The sequence below is a fragment of the Clarias gariepinus genome, chromosome 17 (genome assembly GCF_024256425.1).
Source record: "Clarias gariepinus isolate MV-2021 ecotype Netherlands chromosome 17, CGAR_prim_01v2, whole genome shotgun sequence".
NCBI classification, from domain to species: Eukaryota; Metazoa; Chordata; class Actinopteri; order Siluriformes; family Clariidae; genus Clarias; species Clarias gariepinus.
This window is the reverse complement of record NC_071116.1, coordinates 30,395,049-30,420,000: the sequence shown is the minus strand read 5'-3', so window position 1 is coordinate 30,420,000 and position 24,952 is coordinate 30,395,049. Positions and strand designations below refer to the sequence as shown.

The following is a 24,952-nucleotide window of genomic DNA, read 5'->3' as shown; positions in this document are numbered from 1 at the left end:
CACACGGTGCTGGAGTTCTTGGCCATATTCATCTCCAGCACATAGTTAGCATGACTGCTAAATCCCAGCAGTTTAGCGGCCTTTGCGCGCAACTCCACCAGCTGTTCGAGGATTTCAGTATTCACCTGGCAACAACAACAACAACACACACACACACACACACATACATACATACACATACACATACACACACTTAGCCTAGGTTAGTGTAACACATCAGGGTAATTTAACAGATGAGGTTAGTGTTACAGATCAGGTTAGAGTTATTGATCAGGTGATCGGGTTGGTGTAACAGATCAGGTTAGAGTTATTGATCAGGTGATCGGGTTGGTGTAACAGATCGGGTTTGTGTAACCGTCCAGCTCTCACCTCTTTACACCTGCTGTGAAAAGCCGCCTCCATCTTCCTCCTGGTCTCGGGAACGTGACATCTCTTCATCAGAGGGAAATAGTGCGGATACGCCAGCGTCACCCTGTACCGCCCGTCCTCCGCCCTCTCCAAGCCGTTTAAATAAGTCTCAGACAGACCACCTGCACCAGGAGACACCACACAGGATTATAGACCGATCACAGACTAATCACAGACCAATTACAGACCAATCACAGACTAATGAGACTAATCACAGACTAATAAGACTAATTATAGACCGATCACAGACCGACCACAGACTGATCACAGACTAATGAGACCAATCACAGACTGATCACAGACTAATGAGACCGATCACAGACTAATGAGACCAATCACAGACTGATCACAGACTAATGAGACCGATCACAGACTGATCACAGACTAATGAGACTGATCACAGACTGATCACAGGCCGATCACATACCAATCACAGACTGATCATAGACCGACCACAGACTGATCACAGACTAATGAGACCGATCACAGACCGATCACAGACTAATGAGACTAATTATAGACCGATCACAGACCGATCACAGGCCGATCACATACTAATCACAGACTAATTATAGACCGATCACAGACCGATCACAGACTAATGAGACTAATTATAGACCGATCACAGACCGATCACGTACCGATCACAGACTGATTACAGACTAATGAGACTAATCACAGACTAATAAGACTAATTATAGACCGATCACAGACCGACCACAGACTGATCACAGACTAATGAGACCAATCACAGACTGATCACAGACTAATGAGACCGATCACAGACTGATCACAGACTAATGAGACTAATTATAGACCGATCACAGACTAATCACAGACCAATTACAGACCAATCAGACTAATTATAGACCGATCACAGACTGATCACAGACTAATGAGACCGATCACAGACCGATCACAGACTAATGAGACTAATTATAGACCGATCACAGACTAATCACAGACCAATTACAGACCAATCACAGACTAATTATAGACCGATCACAGACCGATCACAGACTAATGAGACTAATTATAGACCGATCACAGACCGATCACGTACCGATCACAGACTGATTACAGACTAATGAGACTAATCACAGACTAATAAGACTAATTATAGACCGATCACAGACTAATGAGACCGATCACAGACTAATGAGACCGATCACAGACCGATCACAGACTAATAAGACTAATTATAGACTGATCACAGACTAATGAGACTGATCACAGACTGATCACAGGCCGATCACATACCAATCACAGACTGATCATAGACCGACCACAGACTGATCACAGACTAATGAGACCGATCACAGACCGATCACAGACTAATGAGACTAATTATAGACCGATCACAGACCGATCACAGACCGATCACAGACTAATAAGACTAATTATAGACCGATCACAGACCAATCACAGACTAATGAGACTAATTATAGACCGATCACAGACCGACCACAGACTGATCACAGACTAATGAGACTAATCACAGACTAATAAGACTAATTATAGACCGATCACAGACTAATGAGACCGATCACAGACTGATCACAGACTAATGAGACCGATCACAGACCGATCACAGACTAATGAGACTAATTATAGACCGATCACAGACCGATCACGTACCCAGCTCTTCTGAGGAGAACATCAGCTCTGTGTTTTCTTCGTTCACGTTGCGGTGGAAATCTATCGACAGCTCACTTATTCTTGTAGAAAGCTTTTTGATCTCCTGCGTAATAAGAGAGAAACAGAACTCTAAGAGAACAATAAACACACGACTGGAGTGCAGCACACATTCTGTGTCAGTGTGTGAAGATTAATGATCTGGATGTTGTACAGAGACTCGGGTGTGTGTAATCTCACACCTCCTGTACATCAGCAGACAGGTGCAGCCCGTGTCTCCTCCCCAGTCTAATCAGACGCTCCATAAACCTCCTCGCCTCGGGCAATAAATCATTACACCGTCTCTCCTGTGAAAACACACACACACACACACACAGAGCTCTATTTAAGTCTGTTCAATAAATGTTCATGATTAGTTTTTCGTTAGTCGCGAGCTTTGCATCAGGAGCGACTCGACGCTGCTCAGCCTCCAAACCGCAGTCACACAGTCAGAGTTTATAATCTCACACACACACACACACACACACACACACACACACACACAGTGATGGAGTAAATACTCGGGTGGGGAACCAACCATCTCACGTGTCGTTTATTTTTATACACACCTGGTGTGTAATGTTTGCTACTTTATCTTAGCACTGCTGATTTTACAGTGTGTGTGTGTGTGTGTGTGTGTGTGTGATCTCACCTGCAGTGCTGTGAGTCTGTGGAACACATCTGATCTCATACTCATCTCCACGTCAAACTCAGACAGGCGTTTGTCCGCGTCAGTGCTCGCAGATCGCACGTGTCTACACGGGGAGACGTACTGAGGGAAGTCCAGCATGTGACGTGACGCTGGGAGGACATCACACAGTCACGGGTCAGTCTCGAGGGGATGGAGCAATGTGTGTGTGTGTGTGTGTGTGTGTGTGTATTCTGCTTACACACTCACCAGCGTAATCCAGTTTGGCCTCTGCTAGAACCTGCAGCGTGTTCTCATAACGCACCATCTCCGGCTCCACCCTCGCCACCGAGTCGTACGCGCGCCGTATCCTCTGCATCAGTCGCTCCGCCCCCTGCCGGATCTGCTCCGGGCTCAGGTCCCACCTCAGCTCGGCCCGGTTCTCACAGGAACTCCAACAGCTTTTAGCTGGAGTGTGAGTGTCAGGGAGAGTCATCCTGAGCCTCCAGTGGAAATTAAACACTCTGAAAAACACAGAAGAGTCACTTTACACTCCTCACACACCATTAGAACAACACAAGCCTTTAGAGTTTATTTAGGATCACATGATCACTACATTAGGATCACATGATCACACTGTCATTACACACTCCTCCATCTGTCCATCTAGTTAACGGTGTAGATCATCAAACTGTGACCCAGAATTCATTCATTTATCCGTTAAACAGTTCCATGAAGAGAAAGAAGATCTTCAGAGGAGGGCGTGTCTCCTGCCCGCTGGAGCTTCTCCTAATAATTTCATAGTTATCGCACATCTATAGTTTTGGTCAGGTGTGTGTGTGTGTGTTTGTGTGTGATGGTTTAGGAGGGGGAGTGTTTAGAGGGAATAATAATAGAGATCCCTATGTGAAGTGTACACTCCGCAGGCAGCAGACACAATCAAGTAGCTAGTGCAGTAATACAGTACAGCAATAACCACCGAGTCTACAAACGAGCTCTCGACGAACACGTCACTCACGAGTCCGAGACCTGTAGAACACGGTGGCCACGCCCTGCTCCGCCCACTACTGAGGACAGTCAGATCAGAGAGGGAGTGGAGTACACCACAACTAAAAGAGAGTTATTATTACAGTCCTCAGATCTCTGTCTGAAGTTTAATCTGCACCATCAGTGAGATCTGTCTGTCTGTCTGTCTGTCTGTCCGTCTGTCACAGCATCACACCAAACTGTCTGTCTAGACGTTACTGAATCTCCTGCAGTCCTTAGATCTCTGTCTGAAGTTTAATCTGCACCATCAGTGAATCTAAATGTGGAGTAAAAGTGATGTTATGAACAGTTATGTGTGGGATTTAATAATCTACTGTAAAATAATCTACTAATGCGCTACTGTCTCAATGTAAACAAACACCTGCACCAATAGATATTAATTAGAAAAGATAAAGTGAATATTTTGACTGGGATTAGTTCATATTTTCACTTTGGCTGAAATAACAGCGCTGAAGTGGTATAAGTGAATTTTAACACGCTGGAGTGGTTTTAAGACAAAACTTCATCTTTATCCTTTGATCTACTTTTTCCATTTCTCATCTGTGATTCACTCTCCGATTACCGAACAGGGAGTGTATTTGTCTGAGCACCAAAGAAGGACAACTTAGTGTAAACAAGGCGTAAGATACTCAACCTTACAGAATGGGATTTCTTTGTATTAATAAGTTAGACAGAGAGTTCTGCTGTACAGAGAGACACACAGACATGGACGTGGGCTTCAACCCCAAATAATAATAATAATAATAATAATAATAATAATAATATCACTGATTACATTAAAGATCAGATTATTATTAGATTTAACATTTAAACTCATGTGCTTGTGTGAGTGTGTGTGTGTGTGTGTGTGAGTGTGTGTGGCTATGGGGGTCCGTTCTTCATACGTCGCTTGACACATCTAAGGCTACGTTCACACTGTCGGGTAAATGTGACCAAATTCCGATGTTTAGCTCATATGTGACACATACGTATCCGATATGTTCTATGTCGGTGTAAACAGGAAAGAAACACATGCATTCTGATATTTCGAGATTGGTTTCAGGCCTCCTTCATATGTGGAAATAAATCAGATATAAATCAGATATAAATCAGACATAAATCAGATATAAATCAGATATAAATCAGACATGTGCTGATGTGATTGTGGTGTAAACAGACAGATCGGATCTTCTGAGTCATTGTTGTTCTGTACGTCATTAAAACTGCAGCTTCTTCTCGGTTTAATGACGTAATGTTATTGTCCGCTGGAAGTGTGTGTGGAGTTATAACATCACAGGTGAGATGGAAGAGGAAAAGCAGTGAGACCCCCCCTCCCCCTCCCCCCTAAATAACATGAATAACTCAGTATTTGGTGAATGAACAGATGTTTTTCTTCTCCTCCTCCGTTTTAAAGCCATGGAGAAGTTCCGTGACCTGTGTGTGTGTGTGTGTGTGTGTGTGTGGATCACAGAGTGTTAAACAGACTTCACCTCCGTCTGTCTGGGCGAGTGTGTACCGCAGGAGCCTCCCTTTAAGTGTGTGTGATGTGTGTGTGTGCAGATGGTATGGTGAGTGTGAACACGTGGATCAGATACGAGTCATAAAGAACACGTGGCATCACAGAGCTGCAGTGTGAACGGGTCTAAGATGAGATCATCGCGCTGGTTCCGATCCGGTTCAGTCGGTTCTCAGACACACCTGATGATGATGATGATGATGATGATGTCTAGGATTATAGCGCGCTCGTGCGCTGGTTTAAAAGCCGATATGATTGACAGTAGAGACACTGATCACGTGCCCTCTGATTGGTCGAGAGATGGAAAAGGAGCGGCTCTGGGTCACGTCCCACGTGTTGTGCGCTGAAACGTCAAATGATCAGGACAAACCCACAACAATCCAGGCCAGCGAACGGGGTTAGAGACACACACACACACACACACACACACTGTGCCCCAGAGCTCCGTACTGTACCTGGTCCCGGTTCCGGCTCTGCTCAGGGTCGCTCTGAGGGGAATCATACTGCAGCGCCTCGCGCGCTACCGCCACCACCGCCACCACGTGACTCTGTACCGCCACCACCAGCACCACGTGACTCTGTACCGCCACCACCACGTGCGCCACTCTGAGCAGGGTCAGGCTGGGTGCGTCACAATCCGACACTCAGTGCACACTCCTGCTCTAACACTAACACTAGATGCCTACTAGTCAGTATAGATACCCATGTCTACTAAACACACGTCCCCACCGCCGCCTTCCTGGCCCGGGGATCTGAAGGAAGCGCCCCAGTGTCCCGGGGTTCTGATCCACTGTGAAGACGCCGGACCTGGGTTACATCCTGCAGCCTAATCATTTTTTTTTTTTTTTTTTTCAACAATATTTTTATTGATTTTATAACAGGGATATTACAGGGTAGACATGTAATGTTAAAAACCTCCTTATAAATCCCTATAACACCCACCCCACCCCTCCCTAGCTCCAAGCCAGCTTTACAAGTACAAGGAAAGGCTAGACGCCAGGCACAACAAAGGAGAGAAACTAAAAAAAGAAAAAAGAACCTGGAGCTGGAAGTCTTTTAGTTTTGTGTACAACAACAAAAAGAGAAAAGAGAACAAACAAACAAACGATTAAATAGAAAAGGAATCAAACTATAGATGTATATGAAAAAAGCGAAGGAAGGGCCCCCACACCTGTTGGAATTTTAAGTCTGGATAATGGATTGAGTAGTGGATCTTCTCCAGGGACAGACAAGACATAATATCTCTGAGCCACTGGGCGTGAGTGGGTGAAGTGGCATCCTTCCATTTGAATAAAAGAGAACGCCTGGCCAGGAGTGTCGCAAAAGATAACAAACGCTGTTTAGCTGGAGTTAAACGCTTGTCTTCCTCTCCAGTGACACCAAAGAGAGCGATCAGAGGATCTGGTTCAAGGTTACATTTCAATATGTACGACAAGGTTTTAAAAACATCCCTCCAGAATTTTTCCAAATTCGGGCATGTCCAGTACATATGAATAAGAGACGCCTCTCCACTTTTACATTTCTCACAACAAGGATCAATGTCTGGGTAAAAACGGGAAAGTTTAAGTTTGGAGAAATGAGCCCTGTGTACAACCTTAAACTGTAATAAAGAGTGGCGAGCACATAAGGAAGTTGAATTGACAAGTTTAAGAATTGAATTCCAAGTATCATCTGACAACGAGAGATTTAAATCTTTCTCCCAAGCAGTTTTAATTTTACTTAAAGGGGTGTAACTCAAACCCATCAATCCACCATAAATAGTGGATATTAGGCCTTTACGCAGCGGGGACAAACATAGGAGATTATCTATAATATTTGCAGCAGGAGCTTCAGGGAAGTTCGGTATTAAAGAGCGAATGAAGTGTCTTACTTGCAGGTATCTGAAAAAGTTTGAATTGGGTAGGTTAAACCTTTCAGAAAGCTGCTCAAACGATGCAAACTTATGGTCAACAAACAGATCTTTGCAAAGCTTGATACCCTTGTTGTACCATTCCTGAAACACTGAGTCATGTAAGGAGGGTTGGAAGAGATGGTTAGAGACAATAGGACTGGACAGAGAGAAGCCCAGAAGACCGCAGTGCTTTCTGAACTGAGCCCATACTCTCAAGGTGTGCCTAACAACTGAGTTATTGATTAATTTTATTGAGGGGATGGGGAGTGCAGATCCAAGGAGTGCAGAGACAGAGAGATTTTTGACAGACTTTATCTCCATTTCCACCCAGGCAGGCCGATTAGGTTGGTTATGAAAATATGCCCAAAAGATGACAGATCGAATGTTTGCTGCCCAGTAGTAAAAGCGAAAATTAGGCAAAGCCATGCCACCGTCTCTTTTAGATCTTTGAAGTAGGGACTTATTTAATCGTGGATGTTTACCTTTCCAAAGGTAAGAGGATATAATTGAGTCTAAAGCACCAAAGTAAGATTTGGGAATGAAAACAGGTACAGACTGAAAGAGATATAAAAATTTAGGAAGAATACTCATTTTAATGGCATTAATGCGGCCCACCAGGGACATGGACAGTGGTGACCATTTTTCCAAGTCCTTTTTAGTTTGGGTTAACAACCTAGTAAAATTTTCTTTAAAAAGGTGTTTATGTTTCCTTGTGATTGTAATACCGAGATAGGTAAACTGATTTTTCACTATCTTGAATGGAAAATTGTACATACCAGTTGTTAGTGCTGTATTATTAAGCAGAAAGAGTTCACTTTTGTGCAAATTCAGCCTATATCCTGAAAAGTAGCTAAATTCACTAAGCAATGACAGCACAGGTGGAAGGGAGGAGATTGGATTTGATATAAAAAGTAGAAGATCATCTGCATAAAGGGAAACTTTATGTTCTTCTCCCTGCCTCCAAATCCCAGATATATCCCTACAACTGCGGAATGCAATTGCTAGTGGCTCAATGGCAAGGTTAAAGAGCAATGGGCTAAGAGGACACCCCTGACGAGTTCCCCGCTGAAGGCTAAATGGTTGGGACTGCTGAGCATTTGTCAGAACTGAGGCAGTAGGGTTTGAATATAATAATTTAACCCAAGTAATAAAACTTGGACCAAAATTAAATTTTTCTAAAGCCCTAAATAAATACTCCCATTCCACACGATCAAAAGCCTTTTCAGCATCTAAAGAAAGGACACACTCAGGGATCCCCTCTGATGGTGTGTACAGGACATCCATAAGACGTCGAATGTTAGAGTAAGAAAAGCGATTTTTGACGAAACCGGTCTGGTCCTCAGATATAATAGAGGGTAAAACAATCTCTAATCTTCGAGCCAAGACTTTAGCAAGGATTTTAACATCCACGTTGAGAAGAGAGATTGGTCTATATGAAGAGCACTCTGTTGGGTCTTTATCTCTCTTTGCTATAAGAGTGATGCGAGCCTCATTAAATGACGCAGGCATCTTACCTTGCTTAAAAGATTCAGAAAGAACCAAAGCTAGTTGTGGTGCAAGGTATGAGGAGAAAGATTTAAAAAACTCTACAGGGAAGCCATCAGGACCCGGGGACTTACCAGATTGCAATGATGAGATAGCGGAACTAATCTCCTCTTGTGATATGGGCTCTTCTAATCTTAATCTAAAATCAGGGGACAGTGTTGGGATATCTAGTTGATTCAAGAAATTCTCAAGTGAATTACAGTCCTTTGGAAACTCAGAAGTATATAATCGAGAATAAAAATTCTTGAATGCATCATTAATTTTAGAATGGTCGGTAGTAATGGTACCATCCTCCATCTGAATTTTTGTAATGTGTTGTTGTGCTCTAAAACCTCTTAACTGATTAGCTAAAAGTTTCCCAGATTTATCACCATGAATGTAAAATTGGCTCCTACTCTTTAATAATTGGCATTCGATTACATGCGTCGAGATGAGTTCAAAATTAGTTTGCAATTCTATGCGTTTTTTATACAGATCAGGGTTTTTAAATAGAGCATACTGCTGATCGATTTCTTTAATTTGGTTGGTCAAATCTTTTCGTTCTTTATATGCCTTCCTTTTCATATTTGCAGTATACGAAATTATCTGTCCCCTGAGGTAGGCTTTTAGAGCATCCCAAACAGTTAAACATGACACTTCAGGTGTTTCATTTGTGTTCAAGAAAAAAACTATCTGGTCTTCCATAAATTTTTTAAAATCATTCTCTATCAATAATGAAGAATTAAAGCGCCAATGTTTATTAATTTGAGGAAGATTGGGGAGCTTTATAGACATAACAACTGGTGCATGATCCGATATCACAATGCTCTGATAAGCGCAGGAGCTAACCATGGGGATCAGTTGATTATCCAAAAAGAAATAATCAATTCTGGAGAAAGTATGGTGAACATGTGAGAAAAAGGAGTATTCTCTCTTTTTTGGATTAAGGAAGCGCCATATGTCAGAGATACCAAAACTGCAAAGATAGGACTGAAGTAGCGTGGCGGATTTACTCAGAGGTATAGGATTGGGAGATGACCTGTCAAGTGATGGATCTAAACAGCAGTTAAAATCTCCCCCTAATATGAGAGAGTATGAGCTCAGATCTGGTAGAACAGAGAAGAAATGTTCAAAGAAGGAAACGTCATCGTAATTAGGGGCATATAAATTAGCCAACACTACATTAGTATTAAATAACTTCCCTGAAACAATGATATAACGACCATGTATATCTGCAATAATATTATGCTGCTCAAAAGAAATGTTTGGATTAATGAGAATTGAGACACCCCTAGCTTTGGCCTGAAAGGTCGAGTGGTAGTGCTGCCCTCCCCAACGCGACATAAGACGAGAATTATCGGAACTGCGAATGTGAGTTTCTTGTAAAAATGCGATGGCAGTGTTAAGTTGTTTAAGGTGTGAGAGCACCTTCCTTCTTTTGACCGGATGGTTTAAACCCTTAACATTCCAGCTCACAAAGTTTAAAGAACTATTCATTCTCCCTGAGAGGAGATGCAGGTAGATAAACATAAATAATAATGAAATTCCTAGCGTCAGCCTTAAAACAAAAGTGTAAAACACAGAGCAAACTATTAAAGATACACTGTGTATACTGAACTAACACAATACTGGCTTTGGAGAACCCCCACCCCTGCCCCACACACCACTCCCCCACACACCCCACTGCCCCCAAACAAACAAAGATAGCTGCTAAGAAACAAAGCAGCAAGCTCTTCCATCCTTCCATTCTCCACCTAACCACTCTTCCTGCCGCTAACCACACCATCTTCTGCTCCGACACAGTTTACAAAAACTAAGAATTAAATATATAAATAAAACATTTCCCCACTCCAATAATGAAATCTCTCAATAAGAGAAAAACACAAAACAACCCCCCTCCCCCCACGTCACATTGTAACACTAAAAAAAATAAATAAATAAACAAACATGTAAATTACACGTGACTAGAAATAGAGAAAATAATAATAGAAAACCAACAACAACTACACATGTTTAACACAATACTCTTACCAGGAAATAACGTAAAAATGGCTGGATTTAAAGTTAAAAAGGGTACTTTCCTGAGAATTGTAGTATTAAAAAGAAATAAAACTATAATGCACTAGGTAGTTTTCGGCAGACTGTCTATGTGTTTCTGCGCCTCTTCTACCGAGCGAAGCCACTTCTTCTGTCCGGTAGAGAGAGTGATCCGGAGCCGTGCTGGATACAGGAGAGAAGGCCGGAGTCCACGGTTGTATAACTCAGTCATAACGTCTCTATACTCGGCTCGCTGGCTTAAAACTTCGGGAGCGTAGTTTTCCACGATACGAACCTGCTGACCGCGGTATTCCAGCCTCCCTCTCCGCCGAGCCTCCCGATCCAGAAGGTCTTTAACCTGGTACCGGTGCACACGGAGAATGACGGGCCGAGGTCTCTGACCTGAAGCGGGTTTGGATGCAGGTATGCGGTGGGCTCTGTCAATCTCAGGCGGGGAAGGGAGCGTTTCACTTCCAAACACCTCGCACAGAAACTTCGAGAAAAACTCGGTAGGGAGTCCACTCTCAGTACCCTCCGGAAGACCCAGGACACGCAGGTTCTGTCTCCTGCTCCGGCCTTCTAGGTCTACGACTTTGGCCGTTAACTTAGTGTTGTTTTCCCGAAGTCCGGAGCAGATGTTCTCTAACTCGCTCACACGCTGGCTCAGGTCATCTGTAGCGAGTTCTAATGAAGGTAAGCGCTGTCCATGGTCCTCTACTTGGGTTTGGATTTGGTCCAGTTTACTTTCCAGTAAACTTAACGAAGATTTAAATTCAGCCACTAACGCTTCACGTTGTTTATCTAACAGCGCAGAGATGGCCTCGACTGTTAGAGGGGTCACAGTGTCGTCCTTTTTCCCGGCCTTAACACTCCTTGTAGCCATTTTAAATGTGAAAAGTATGTAACCGTGGGGAAGAGTACAAAGTTATTGTATCCTAAAGATTTAGTTTAGCATTTAGAAACGAATAAGGGAGTGAAGGAATGTAAAATTGTCGGAGCACCTAACTTACACGTCTACTCCATGTGGCTGCTAACCGGAAGTCCCTGTCGTCTAATCATTTAATAATCTGTAGTTAACACTGGAAGGTGTTTTCACACTACGTACACACGTTATGTTTGTTTTGTGTTCTATACCCATTTCACACTGGGTCAGTGTATTACAGGAGTACTGATGCAGAAAATAAACCAGTACAATTTAAATGTTTTAATTACCATGTATGTGTAAGGATGGATATCACACCATTGTAGGCGTGTGGTGTGCAGTAGACTAGGCTAAGCTCAGTAACTATAGTTCATTTTAACTTGAACCGAAACTTACACCGAAGTTTGAAGTAGATTAATATCAAAAGCTTCACTTTTCTCTGGACTCGATCATAAATACATGTCTGTCAGTTGGAACAAACCAAAAAACTAGGAGAAATCATTTGAGATTTGGACGATTTATGATGATTTAATTTCTGCCTAGATGCAGATGTTCGGTTCCCCATCCTAACATTCTCAAGTCTGTTGGTCAGGAAGTCCAGAATTGATTGTTTTCTGCTTTGTTTGTTTAACTCATGCCTTTATTAATTATTATAAAATTTGTTTATTTTATATATACTCTATTTTATATAATTCATGTTTTTTTCATATCACTATCAGCATCCTTGTAATTGTTTTGTGCAATGTAGAACAAATTAATTAGTTATGTAGGTGTGTCTAAGTATTGTATTGTATATGATATATCACATATTTATAATAGAACATAGATTCATTAATTATTTTAATTATATGATATAAGTAAAATAATTAATTAATCTATGTTCTATTATAAATATAGGTCTGACATTTATAATAAACTAAACGGCTTGAAAATCAGTTGAAAATGAATCAAATGAAGGTGATTTTAATGGTTGTTAGTTCTCTGCCAGTGTTAACTAATGCAGAGTAGGTATCACCTACTGATACCCCTATCTCACCTACTGATACCCCTATCTCACCTACTAATACCCCTATCTCACCTACTGATACCCCAATCTCACCTACTAATACCCCCATCTCACCCACTAATACCCCATCTCACCTACTAATACCCCATCTCACCTACTAATACCCCTATCTCACCTACTGATACCCCTATCTCACCTACTGATACCCCTATCTCACCTACTAATACCCCTATCTCACCTACTGATACCCCTATCTCACCTACTAATACCCCTATCTCACCTACTGATACCCCTATCTCACCTACTGATACCCCTATCTCACCTACTAATACCCCCATCTCACCTACTAATACCCCTATCTCACCTACTGATACCCCTATCTCACCTACTGATACCTCCATCTCACCTACTGATACCCCCATCTCACCTACTGATACCCCCATCTCACCTACTGATACCCTAGATTAGATTACTCAGTACATCAAAAAAAGGAATCCAAGTCCTCTGACGCTTACATTACTTTGTAACATGTTACACCTAACACTGCTGAATTTTGATATGTTTGGTAGCAGTGTGTGTGTGTGTGTGTGAGAGAGAGAGAGAGAAAGCTTCCTGATCCAGCCATGAAGCTGGTCCTGCTTTCAGCTGTTTCTCTGAGGACTCGTGACTGCAGTCTCTCGACAGTTCAGGACTGGAGTTCCCTACAGTCTACCTGAGCCTCCAATAACCAACTGGACTCCATATGAACTTCTCCACATCTCCTGTTATACTGAACCTCCAGCCTCCTAACACACAGTATGAGTGCAGATCAATCCCTGCTATCTGTTATCACCCAGATGAGGATGGGTTCCCTGTTGAGTCAGGTTCCTCTCACGGTTCCTTCCTATGACCATCTCGGGGAGTTTTCCCCTCAGCACCGTCAGCATGACGTTGTTAAACGTGCTATAAAAATAAAATGAAATGTAACGGAATGCGGATGAGAATAATTTCCGTCTGTCCTTCCTCTTCCAAGCCGATCTCGGAGATTAGATGAGGAGATTTGATTTCCCCTCTACGCTCCCCCTCCCCCACTGTTATATCACTAGTTAATAAATAAGTGAATGAATCCAGTGATGAGTGAACCTGCTGGATGATGTCAGGGTGAACATGGGCTCCAATCCCACTGGATGAACTCATGGACCCTAGAAAGACTCTTCCTCACTAGACTTGTTGTCTTGTTCCGGCGGAGGCTGGGAGCCGATTTGAGACACACACACACACACACACACACACACTCCCCCCTCCCCCCTCCCGGCGGCTGCTCTGATGTGGAGGTGGCGCATGCGCAGTGTGCGGCCGCGCTGTGCGGGAGAGTGCGGGGCAGCTGGAGGAGTGTGTGCAGGTAGGTGGGCGGGGAGGAACAACAACAACATCAACAACAACAACAACATCATCATCATCATCATCATCATCACACTGAGGGGATTTAGGGTTTATTTCGTGCTGAATGTGTAGCGGGGCGGAGTCTGTGTGTGTGTGTGTGTGTGTGTGTATTAGAGAGGTGACGGATGATTTTATCCTCACACACACACACACACCCTCTGGGGGACGCACGCGGTGCCTTGTGGCGCACTTTGTGTTCATTAAGATGACGAGATGCACATTACAGGATGGAAACATGAGTAGTGACGTCACATGAGTGCATCACGTGTTCGGGGTCAGAAGGTGTGTTTCTATAAAAATATATAATAATTTATTCATAATTAATAATTTAATAATAATAATAATCATCATCATCATAACAATAATATTAATAACGATAATAATAATAACAATAATAACAACAACAATAATAATAATAACAATAATAACAACAACAATAATAATAATAACAATAATATGTCTGTGTGTAATAAGAGTCTTGTGTTTCTGATGCACGTGATCAGTCAGCTACCTGGCTGGTATAATGTGTGTGTGTGTGTGTGTGTGTGCATGCATATGTAGTTATATACATCTGCAGGTACATCTCACACACACACACACACACACAGCTGTTCAAACATCTGTTTCATATTCAAATGTTATATGTCATATACTGTACATGACCATACACAGTGTGACATGCAGTGAAACACTTACAGGACTGTAGCAGAGCGGAGAGAGACACACACAGAGAGACAGACAGAGAGAGAGACAGACAGAGAGACACAGAGAGAGAGAGAGAGAGACAGACAGAGAGACAGACAGAGAGACACAGAGAGAGACACAGAGAGAGAGAGAGACAGAGAGACACAGAGAGAGAGAGAGAGAGAGAGAGAGAGACACAGAGAGAGAGAGAGACAGAGAGAGAGACAGACAGAGAGACACAGAGAGAGAGACAGCAGAGAGACACAGAGAGAGAGAGACCAAAGAGACAGACAGAGAGAGACAGACAGAGAGACACAGAGAGAGACAGAGAGAGAGACCAAAGAGACAGACAGAGAGAGACAGACAGAGAGACACAGAGAGAGAGAGAGACAGACAGAGAGACAGACAGAGAGACACAGAGAGAGACACAGAGAGAGAGAGAGACAGAGAGACAGAGAGAGAGAGAGAGAGAGAGAGAGACAGACAGAGAGACAGAGAGAGAGAGAGAGAGACCAAAGAGACAGACAGACAGAGAGAGAGACACACACAGAGACAGAGAGAGTCAGACAGAGAGAGAGAGACAGGGAGACAGAGAAGAGGCTCTGAGAGGAATGTAGATGTAAAATATAATAATTTGACAGAAGTGAACAAATAAACAACAGACAATTTACAAAAGTTGCAATGTGTGAATTAAACATATGACAGTATGATGTATGGAACATGACGTGGTGTCCGTGTGTGTGTGTGTGTGTGTGTGTGTGTGTGAGTCAGCAGTGTTAGTGTCTGTGTTTTTAAAGGACCAGTTCGTCTCTTTAAGTTGAAGCAAGCTAAGTATGAGACCGTATGGTGTGTATTGAACCGTGTATTCGATAGTAAGCATGCAGAGCAGTATTGACCTGTGGTGACACACACACACACACACACACACACACACACACACACACACACACACACTAGTGATGGGTCGTTCATAAACGTTTGGTGACTCAGATGAGCGAGTATCTCGGAGAGTGATCCGTTCGTGTTCTCTCGGCCGCGTACGCGCAAATCATCCCAAACCCTCAGCGGGTTCTGTAGAGGAAACAGAACTGAGCGATTCTTCCTCAGTGACGCTTCTACTCCGAGTCCTCCGGTCCTTGGGGGTCTGTTTATTGAAATTGTAATATTTTATTTTACTTCTGATCAAAAAAAGAAAAAGAACTCTTTTTAATACTCTGGAGAGGTTTGGATTTGGTCGTGAGCTTATTTCATGGATAAAACTTTTATACACGTCTCCGTTAGCCGCTGTGCTACTAATAACAGCATATCTGCTTATTTCACGAGGCAGGGATGCCCTCTGTCTCCACTTCTATTCGCAGTCGCAATGGAACCACTTGCTTTAACTCTGAGACAAAGAGCCGATATCCAGGGTATTCAACAGGCAGGACTGGAACATAAGGTGTCGCTTTATGCAGACGACATGTTATTATAATTGTCACAACCCCTGACAAACTTACCTAAGTTAGTGACTCTACTTACAGAGTTTGGTAAAATATCTGGCTATAAAGTTAATATCCAGAAAAGTGAACTAATGCTGGTTGGTGATGGGGTCAGTCTGTCATCTTTAAGCTCAAAATCTTTCTTCTCCAAATTAAATAATCAGATTTAAACCTTTATTTGGAACAAAAAAACACCAAGAATTAAAAGAAGTATACTGCAGAGACCTCGTGCAAAAGGAGGGATGGCACTTCCAACTTTCATGTATTATTACTGGGCAGCCAATATAAGAGCACTGTTGTTCTGGTTAAATAATGACATTAATCCCTCTGTTTGGACAATTCTGGAGGGGGCTTCAGTTAGGCCCACTTCTCTAATAACATTATTGTGTTCTAAAATACCATTTATTCAACCAATCTCTAGTTTGACCTCTAATCCAGTTGTTATACATTCAGTTAAAATCTGGAATCAATTCAGATTATCGTTTTCCCTTAAGGAGTTACCACAGGCTGCCCCAATTGATAAAAATGACATGTTTGTTCCGTCTATGATGGATGATGCCTTTAAAGTTTGGGCTAGAAAGGGTTTGGTCTCACTGTCTGAACTCTATATTGATGGAAATTTTGCATCCTTCGAACAGTTGGTGCAGAAATACGACATTCCCAAATCACATTTTTATAGGTACTTGCAGCTTCGGAACTTTGTGGCATTGAATTCTAATAATTTCCCATCATGCCCTCCACTTTCTTTATTAGATTCATTATTTGAATATAAATCAGTCCAAAAACAAACTATACACAGGATTTATGAAATACTCAATATGTATGATTTAACACCCTTAGACTTACTCAGAAATAAATGGGAGACAGATTTAGATGAACCAATTTCAGAGGAAATCTGGCACAGAATAATACAGGGAATCTTCTCATCATCCATTTGCCTTAGACATGCTGTAATACAATTTAAGATTGTGCATCGTCTACATTGGTCAAAAGTCAGACTCTCTAAGATTAGAACTGATATAGACACCACATGTGACAGATGCAGACAGGCTCCTGCAACTCTGCTGCATATGTTCTGGACTTGTCCAAGACTCTACATGTTCTGGACCAATATTTTTGAGACTTTTTCTGGAGTATTTGGAGAGACAGTAGAGCCAACTCCATTTGTTGCATTGTTTGGTGTGCCTCCAGAAAATACCAGTTTTAACCAAAGGGACAATTAAAATATTGGCCTTCTGTTCCCTTTTGGAGATTAATCTTGACTAAGTGGAAAGATCCTGATCCACCAACATTTAGCCACTGGATAAGGGAAGTGATGTACTGTCTTAAACTGGAGAAAATTAGGTACACAGTTAGAGGGTCTACTGGCACATTTTATAGTATTTGCAGCGTTTCTTAACTTTTGCTGAGGTTATAAACGCAGATAAGATAGTACCGTAAAGGAAGTGTGTGTGAAGATTACTTATTATTATTTTATTTATGGACATCTGATTGTTATGGCATCCGTGTGTTTGTCTGGTGTTGGGGGGGAAGGGGGGGTGTGGTTTTGTGTTCTCTTTTGTTGTGTTTTCTTGTGTTTTTTTCTGTAAAGTTTAAAAATAAATTAAAAAGAGAAAAAAAACAAAATTAACTGAATGACAAAAACAATCATTTTGATGAACAAGATTTAACGAATCGAGTCACTAAAATGATTCAAACTTCCAATTACACACACACACACACACACACAGTGGAGTGGAGCAGTGAGGAGAGGTTTTAGAGAAACTGTGGGTGTGAGAGCCGTTCTCCCCAGCACCTCCTCAGTGTTGGATTGATTCTGGTCTTGTTATTTCCTCCTCAGTGTTCAGCATGGCGGTGGAGAAGCGCTTGGCGTATTCCATCGTGCAGTTCCTCCGAGAGCAGACGCGCTCAGGGTCACTCGGCTCCGACGAGCAGGAGAGTCTGGAAGGTAACGGCAGCCTCAGGGTGTGTGTGTGTGTGTGTGTGCGTTAGGGCTGCATGATATTTTCATAAAATGAAATTTTATTTATGTGCCAAGCATTTGTGTCCAAATTTGACCGATCAGTCGGGCCTTTACTATCTTTATACTCGCTTATATCTTTATACTTATATCTTTACACTTAATAGTATTTTCTTATTTATTTTTGTTTAATAATCCAAAGGAAATATTTAGTTTAAAAGATGCTTTTGTTTTAAGACACTCCTGATGAGTGTGTAGTTACACGTAAATAAAAAGTAAGGTTTGAAAGTAATTCCCAGTGTGTTGGCAGGTCGATGGTAACAGCAAAGCAGAAATCAGAAAATCTGCCCAGGGTTTAAAGTCATTCATAGTGTTTTAAAGTCGAAATATTTGCAACTTCCTTGACATATACATATATAAATGTAGTTTCTTTTTAGCCTGAATTAGATTTAATTACATCAGACGAGTATCTATTACCTGTTTATTTTAGTATAATCATTACATATATAAATGACTTAAAATAAATAAATAAATAAATAATAATAATAAGTGCATTTCTCTGGGGAAATGTTTAATCTCGAGAAATATCATTATGGCAATATTCAACAACAATATTGCATATCGCATATTTCCCTAATATCATGCAGCCCTAGTGTGTACACACACACACACACACACACACATCCTGAATCTCAACACCACATTATAACTCAGTCACAGAATCAGACTGAAGACCGAACGCCATTAAAGTCGCCTCGGACACGCGGGATGTGACCTGGAGCGGCACTTTAGTCTTTAACCCTTCAGGCTCTGGGATTAGAAGATAAACGTCCCTGTGTGTTCACCAGAAACTCTCTCTCTGTCTGTCTATTTCTCTCTCTCTCTCTCTATATGTGTGTCTCTCTCTCTCTCTTGTGTCTCTCTGTCTCTGGTTTGTTCTCTTCCAGTGGCGATACAGTGTTTAGAGACGACGTTTAAGATCAGCTCCAGTGACGGCCAGCTCGCGGCTCCTCAACCTCTCAGGGAGATCTTCCTTAATGCCCTTCTCAAGGTCAAACACCATCACCTGTCCATCTGTCCATAAACCTACCTACATACAGTATTAAATCCTTTCATCTACTGACCCATCCGTCTGTTCATCCATCCAACTGTATATCTATTTATCTAACACACACACACACAGTTACACTTAGTTATGAACACACAATTAACATAAGATAAAGGGTGTGCTCTTACAGAGAATAATCACACACACACACACACACACACACACACACACACTGTGAATCCTATCATTTTCTTCTGTTTTTCTTCTGTTTTTCCACTTTTTACTTTCAGTGTCTTTATTTCTTGCTTCGTCTCTTGTTTTATATCCCACCTGTGTGTGTGTGTGTGTCTGTCTGTAAGACACTCTTTATCTCCTTTTAATTGAACTCTACATGTGCAGAACGACATCATGGGGTCACAGGAGACGTCTGCGCCTGCGTCTGCGGAGGACATGGAGCGCGCCGAGCAGCTGAAAAACGAAGGTGTGACGACCAGACGGAGGAGACGAGCCGATTCAGCACATTTACACTAACTGTAGTTCTGTATGAAAACATTGTGTGTGTGTGTGCGAGTGTGTAAGAGTGTGAGTATGTGCGAGTGTGTGTGAGTGTGACATCAACACAGAGGACTTCCTGTTACACAAAGACTTTTGACCTCAGCACGTACACACACACACACACACACACATACAGTTACAGCGGGATCGAGTCTCCCCTCTCTCACTGTCTGGTATCAGCCAGCGGAGGATGTGATGTGTTCCCCTGGAGAGTTTGGTTCCCTCGGCACCGTCTGGGCCGAACTGATAAAATGACACCTTTTTAATTCTGCACATTTCTTGTGTTCTGTAATTTATACACAGAATATTTATTCCTTTAAAGGTGTCGAACGATTAAAAGCGTAACAGTTTTTAGGCATTAAGTCTCGTTGCTCTGGATGTTTCAGGTTTTTCCGCAGTAAGAAAGTTTAATAATAAAACTGAATAAAAAATAAACGGTTGGTATTTCAGGGAACAACCACATGAAGGAGGAGAACTACAGCTGCGCGCTCGACTGTTACACAAAGGCCGTCCATCTGGACCAAAGAAATGCAGTTTACTTCTGTAACAGGTGAGGACGTCTCTCTCTCACACACACACACACACACACACACAGCAGTTTCAGACAGAGTGTGTATGTGTGTGTTTCAGGGCTGCGGCGCAAAGCAAACTGGGAAATTACACGGAAGCGATCGGAGACTGCGAGCGCGCCATCGCTATCGATCCCACATACAGTAAAGCGTACGGACGCATGGGGTGAGCAGCTCACACACACACACACACACACACACACACACACACACCTCCAGTGTGCAGGTGTGATGTGTGTGTGATTTATTCTGCTCTCTAAGGGAGATGTACAGATGTGTAATAAGCTCTAACAGCTGTGTTGTTCGGTCTGAAGCTTGGCGCTGGCGGCCACGAGCAAGTTCCCGGAGGCCATCACTTACTTTAAGAAGGCGCTGGTACTGGACCCGGAAAACGACACGTACAAATCCAACCTGAAGACGGCCGAGCAGAAAAAGAGAGAATCCTCAGGTTCTGTGAGTAAAACTAACGGAGTGCAGAGAGCTGAAGGGCTGAGACGTGCTGGTGTCAGTCTACAGGTGTGTAGCTGAAGTGCTGGTTTATTCACTGTGTGTGTGTGTGTGTGTGTGTGTCCTCAGACGGTGTCCAGACTGGGCTTCGACATGGCCAGCCTCATTAACAACCCGGCGTTCATTAGCATGGTAAGCGGCGGCGGCGTTCAGAGCAGCTTTATGGTTCCTGTAACACCGTAAACGCGTCTTTAACTGACCTTTAGTTTTACGGCCGAGTCGCAGTTTAATACGGACGAGCCTGGGGTGTTTGGATCGCCAGGTTCTCCAGGTGGTTCCACAGCAGAACAGACGTCTCTTATCAGAACGGTCTCGTGTCAGTTAAAGGGGGGGGTCCAGTAACATGGAAGTGACCTCACAGTGACCTTACAGTGACCTCCTGAAACCTGAATGATGCTGCGGCTAGACGGAGAGCTCGACAGTCTGCTCGCTGTCTGGAGTTCTGTACAGAGTTCTACTAGAGTTCACTTCTGACCTCTCAGACGCGTACAGACTGAAGTGTGAGTGGATTTAAAGTGGTGGTGAAGCTTCTCATACACACTTTATACTGTCTACTGTTTCTCATTAAACGATAAGATCAGTCGAGCCGACCGCTCGGTCTGTACTCGCGTAATTCACTTCTTATTATTAATAAATCACAACATAAACACAGCGCGAGACGTCTCAACTGACTTAATTTTCTCAGATTAGTTTGTAAATAAATGGTGACGCCAGAAGCGTCTGAGCTTCACCAGAAAGAAAGGCGTGAATGTCGAGCTTCGTCTCTTCGTCTCAGAATCAGCTTCAGTGTGTTCCTCTGAAACTACATGAGTGTGTTCCTCACGCAAAACACAATATCACAAACAGGACGTGGAACTGAAGATGAAAGAAAGTGCATGAGCTCTAGAAAGGTCCGAAAGCGAGTCTGATCCGTGTAAAGTGTCTTCATTTCCTGAGACTCTGGGGTTTTGGGTTGATTTGGGACGGCAGGCCGACGCTCCTCCTCCTCATTGACATCTACGAGCACGCTGTGTGATGTTCTCCTGAAGTTCTCCGTCTCATCTGTAGTTTATTTCCTCTCTCTTCCTCTCCAGGCTGCCAGCGTGATGCAGAACCAGCAGGTCCAGCAGCTGTAAGTGCATCATCATCATCATCATCATCATCTTTACTCTCACACACAGATCCTCAAGGTGGAGGGAGCTTGCTAATGAGCGCTAACTCCAGACCAGCTAACTTAGAGAGGGAGCGGTGTAGTCAAGTGTTGGAATGTGTGTGTGTGTGTGTGTGTGTGTGTGTGTTAGGATGTCGGGCATGATGTCTAACGCAGTGGGAGGTCCAGCAGCCGGAGTCGGGGGAATGTCTGATCTCTCCAGTCTTATTGAAGCGTAAGTCCTTGTTCCTCTGTCAGTATCTGATCACGTCTCCGTGTCTCTGAGTGACGTCCACCTGCACCGAAACACCAGGAGATGGAGAGGTCGACTTTTAATCATCATCATTAGAACATGTTCATTGGTTGGTGGGTCGTACCCTTCTCTTCACGTCACATCATCAAACCCACACTAGTGAGGGGATCGAAAAGTGTTTTTCCTGCGAGTGTGTGACAGCGCTCCCTGACCGAGTGTGTGAAAAGTCCACGGCGTGTGAGCTCACGGCCTGCAAAGCTGTCGAGTCCAGCTAACACGACGGGTCCGAGCTGGACTCGACTAAATTAGAAAATTGAGAAATAAATTAATTAATATTTATTCCATTAAAATGATAAATTCACATGAATAATTCTGGACTTCTAACACTTCTGTCAATCTTTTACAAATCAAAGAGCTGTTACTTTAAATCTTGTGAAATACATTTATTCTTTCTGTCTCTCATTCCATCTGTCCTGCCTCCTCTGTCTCTCTGTCTCTCAGCGGTCAGCAGTTCGCTCAGCAGATTCAGCAGCAGAACCCCGAGCTGATAGAACAGTTGAGGAACCACATCCGCAGCCAGTCGTTCAGCGGCAGTCCTGAGGAACGCTCCTGATCCTGAGAGGAGAGAGAGAGAGAGAGGGCGTGGCACTTTACCTGGACGTGAGCGCACGGATGTACAGACTTTTACACTACACGACTTTCCTCATTAACCCATCATCAGTGTGAGCTCATAGGGTTCTCGAGTTCTCCAGGTTCCCACTTAGACGTGGTGTTCATTCCAGCTGTGTCTAATCTCACCGTCCCATCTGTAATAAAAAGCAGGATTCTGACCAATCACAGGCGGCCTGTTAGGGTCAACCAGTAGGGTCATGACGAGAAGAAAAGCATGTGATTGGATGTTGACGCACCATGTGACTTACACGTAAACACACGTTTTTATTGGCTGAGGTTTTCCTTTTCCTGCTTCTATTCTTTGTAAAGAGTGAATTAAAGGTGCAGTGTGTAAAGTTTAAAACTCTGCTGTAATAATCACATCCTGTTACTGAGTCCTTCAGTGTACAGTCTACGGCAATGCATTGTGGGATAAAAACTATTCACCTTTAGCCGCAAAATAGAAAAGAAACTCCAGAAATAGTGCACTAGGTAGTGAGCAGGGGGAGTGTCTCTACAGACCTTATAATGTACATACGGACATGACCAGGATTCTGTTTTTCATTTCAGGATTGTTTATATTTTTTGTGCCTCTGGAATTAGCCCCGCCCCCGACCAATGACAGACATTTAGATTTATTTATTTTTAAATAAAAGGAAACTTAAGAATCATATAGGAGTGAACTGGGAGGAACTAAGAGAGTTATGTTCAGTGCAGTTCCTTACACACTCAGCAGGGGGCGCTGTACATATTACAGACTGACGCTTTAATGATGAGATGTGACTGCACAGGGCAGTGAGTGTGAAGGTTAGTATGGGTGTAAAGAGCTTTCAGCTCATACTGCAGTGTGTGTGTGTGTGTGTGTGTGTGTGTTAATTCTCCATTCATCTCAAGTCAGTGTGTTTCTCACCTGCTGATAATCTACAGCTCTGTAGGTTCTGTGTTCTAGTGTTCGAACATTAACACAGTGATTCACACAAACCTGCTCCTGCACTCACTTTGAGATTCTGCTCCAACACACACACACACACACACACACACACACACACACACGCAGAGCTCAGGAAGGACACTAATGCGCTGTTTAATCAGGTCAGTGTGTTGGAGCGGGAACAGAAGTGACTGGATCATGTGTGGGTCGACCCCCAGGAGGCGCTGTTTGATCAGTGAGCGTCTAATTTACACATTTCCTCTACAGAACCACGCTGATATATTAAAAATAAATAAAATAAATGTAACGAGATGACGGTTAGTGAGGTAGACCTTATTGTCCTGCAGTATTTACACCAATCAGCCACAACATTAACACCAGGTGAAGTGATTAACACCCTGATTATCAGTTACACTGTTGAGAGGATCAGGGGCACCACAGGCCCGCCCAGAGACCCACCTACAGGCCCGCCCAGAGACCCACCTACAGGCCCGCCCAGAGACCCACCTACAGGCCCGCCCAGAGACCCACCTACAGGCCCGCCCGTCCAGAGCCGCCTCGGTGACACGGGTGGAACCCAAACCCTGGGTGGTTTTAATGTTCTGGCTGATTAAAGTGAATCAAACACAGACAGAAATGTGAAGGACGGCCTCACGTTCACTCGCGACAGTTTATGATCTTTTTAAGATTTTCCCATCAAACACATTCTCTTTCCTGTCTTTCTTTTTTTCTCTGCTTTATTCTACCATTCTATAATTCCTCTTTTTCAGTTTTTCTCCTGTTCCTTTCCCTAAATCTCACACTTCCCTTTCTCTCCGCACTCATTCCCTTCTTCCTGTGATTTCCTCCAGTATTTTTTCTTTTTCTTACTTTTTTAGTCTGTTCTTCTTTTTTATACATATAATTTTTCTCCTCTGTTCCTCTTCTGCTGTTTCTTCTCTGTCTCTCTCTACACCTTTCTGTCCCCTCACCCGCCGCGTGCAGGAGGAGCGCTGTTGCTCTCACTGTGTTAATGAAGCAGTCGTTCTGTGCTTTATGTTCAGTTTCAGAAGAGGAACGCTGTGTGTGTGTGTGTGTGTGTGTGTGTTCAGAGTGCTCTGTGTACAGGATGGGAGATTTACAGGACCTTTCCT

The 24,952-nt window shown here is 43.1% G+C and overlaps 2 protein-coding genes across 3 annotated transcripts in view; one reads left to right on the top strand and one right to left on the bottom strand.

Moving 5' to 3' along the window:
- nln (neurolysin (metallopeptidase M3 family)) overlaps positions 1-3,319 on the bottom strand; it is an 8,589-nt gene extending 5,270 nt beyond the window's left edge. The window contains exons 1-6 of the mRNA XM_053515700.1: positions 2,981-3,319; positions 2,735-2,883; positions 2,286-2,390; positions 2,047-2,149; positions 370-530; positions 1-125 (exon numbers count right to left, since the gene is read on the bottom strand). The exon at positions 1-125 is cut by the window's left edge and continues 11 nt beyond it. Of these exons, the coding sequence (XP_053371675.1) occupies positions 1-125; positions 370-530; positions 2,047-2,149; positions 2,286-2,390; positions 2,735-2,883; positions 2,981-3,206 (869 nt within the window). The 5' untranslated portion in view covers positions 3,207-3,319. The remainder of the gene's footprint in view (positions 126-369; positions 531-2,046; positions 2,150-2,285; positions 2,391-2,734; positions 2,884-2,980) is intronic.
- A 10,641-nt stretch (positions 3,320-13,960) lies between these two features.
- sgtb (small glutamine rich tetratricopeptide repeat co-chaperone beta) lies at positions 13,961-24,952 on the top strand. 2 transcript variants are annotated; one of them, XM_053516198.1, is made up of 11 exons: positions 13,961-14,013; positions 18,057-18,164; positions 19,124-19,227; positions 19,624-19,705; positions 20,230-20,329; positions 20,410-20,514; positions 20,663-20,801; positions 20,925-20,987; positions 21,929-21,966; positions 22,136-22,219; positions 22,739-24,952. In XM_053516198.1, the coding sequence occupies exons 2-11, from the start codon at positions 18,065-18,067 to the stop codon at positions 22,848-22,850; spliced, it is 927 nt and encodes a 308-aa protein (XP_053372173.1). In that variant the 5' UTR covers positions 13,961-14,013; positions 18,057-18,064; the 3' UTR covers positions 22,851-24,952. The 2 variants fall into 2 exon arrangements, with proteins under 2 accessions (XP_053372173.1, XP_053372174.1); XM_053516199.1 differs by lacking the exon at positions 13,961-14,013 and adding an exon at positions 14,279-14,336.

Coding starts and splice junctions, on each gene's coding strand:
- sgtb (XM_053516198.1), top strand. CDS start 18,065: ATGGCGGTGGAGAAGCGCTTGGCGTATTCCATCGTGCAGTTCCTCCGA. Junction 19,228..19,623: donor TCCTTAATGCCCTTCTCAAG/GTCAAACACCAT, acceptor CTACATGTGCAG/AACGACATCATGGGGTCACA. Junction 21,967..22,135: donor AACCAGCAGGTCCAGCAGCT/GTAAGTGCATCA, acceptor TGTGTGTGTTAG/GATGTCGGGCATGATGTCTA.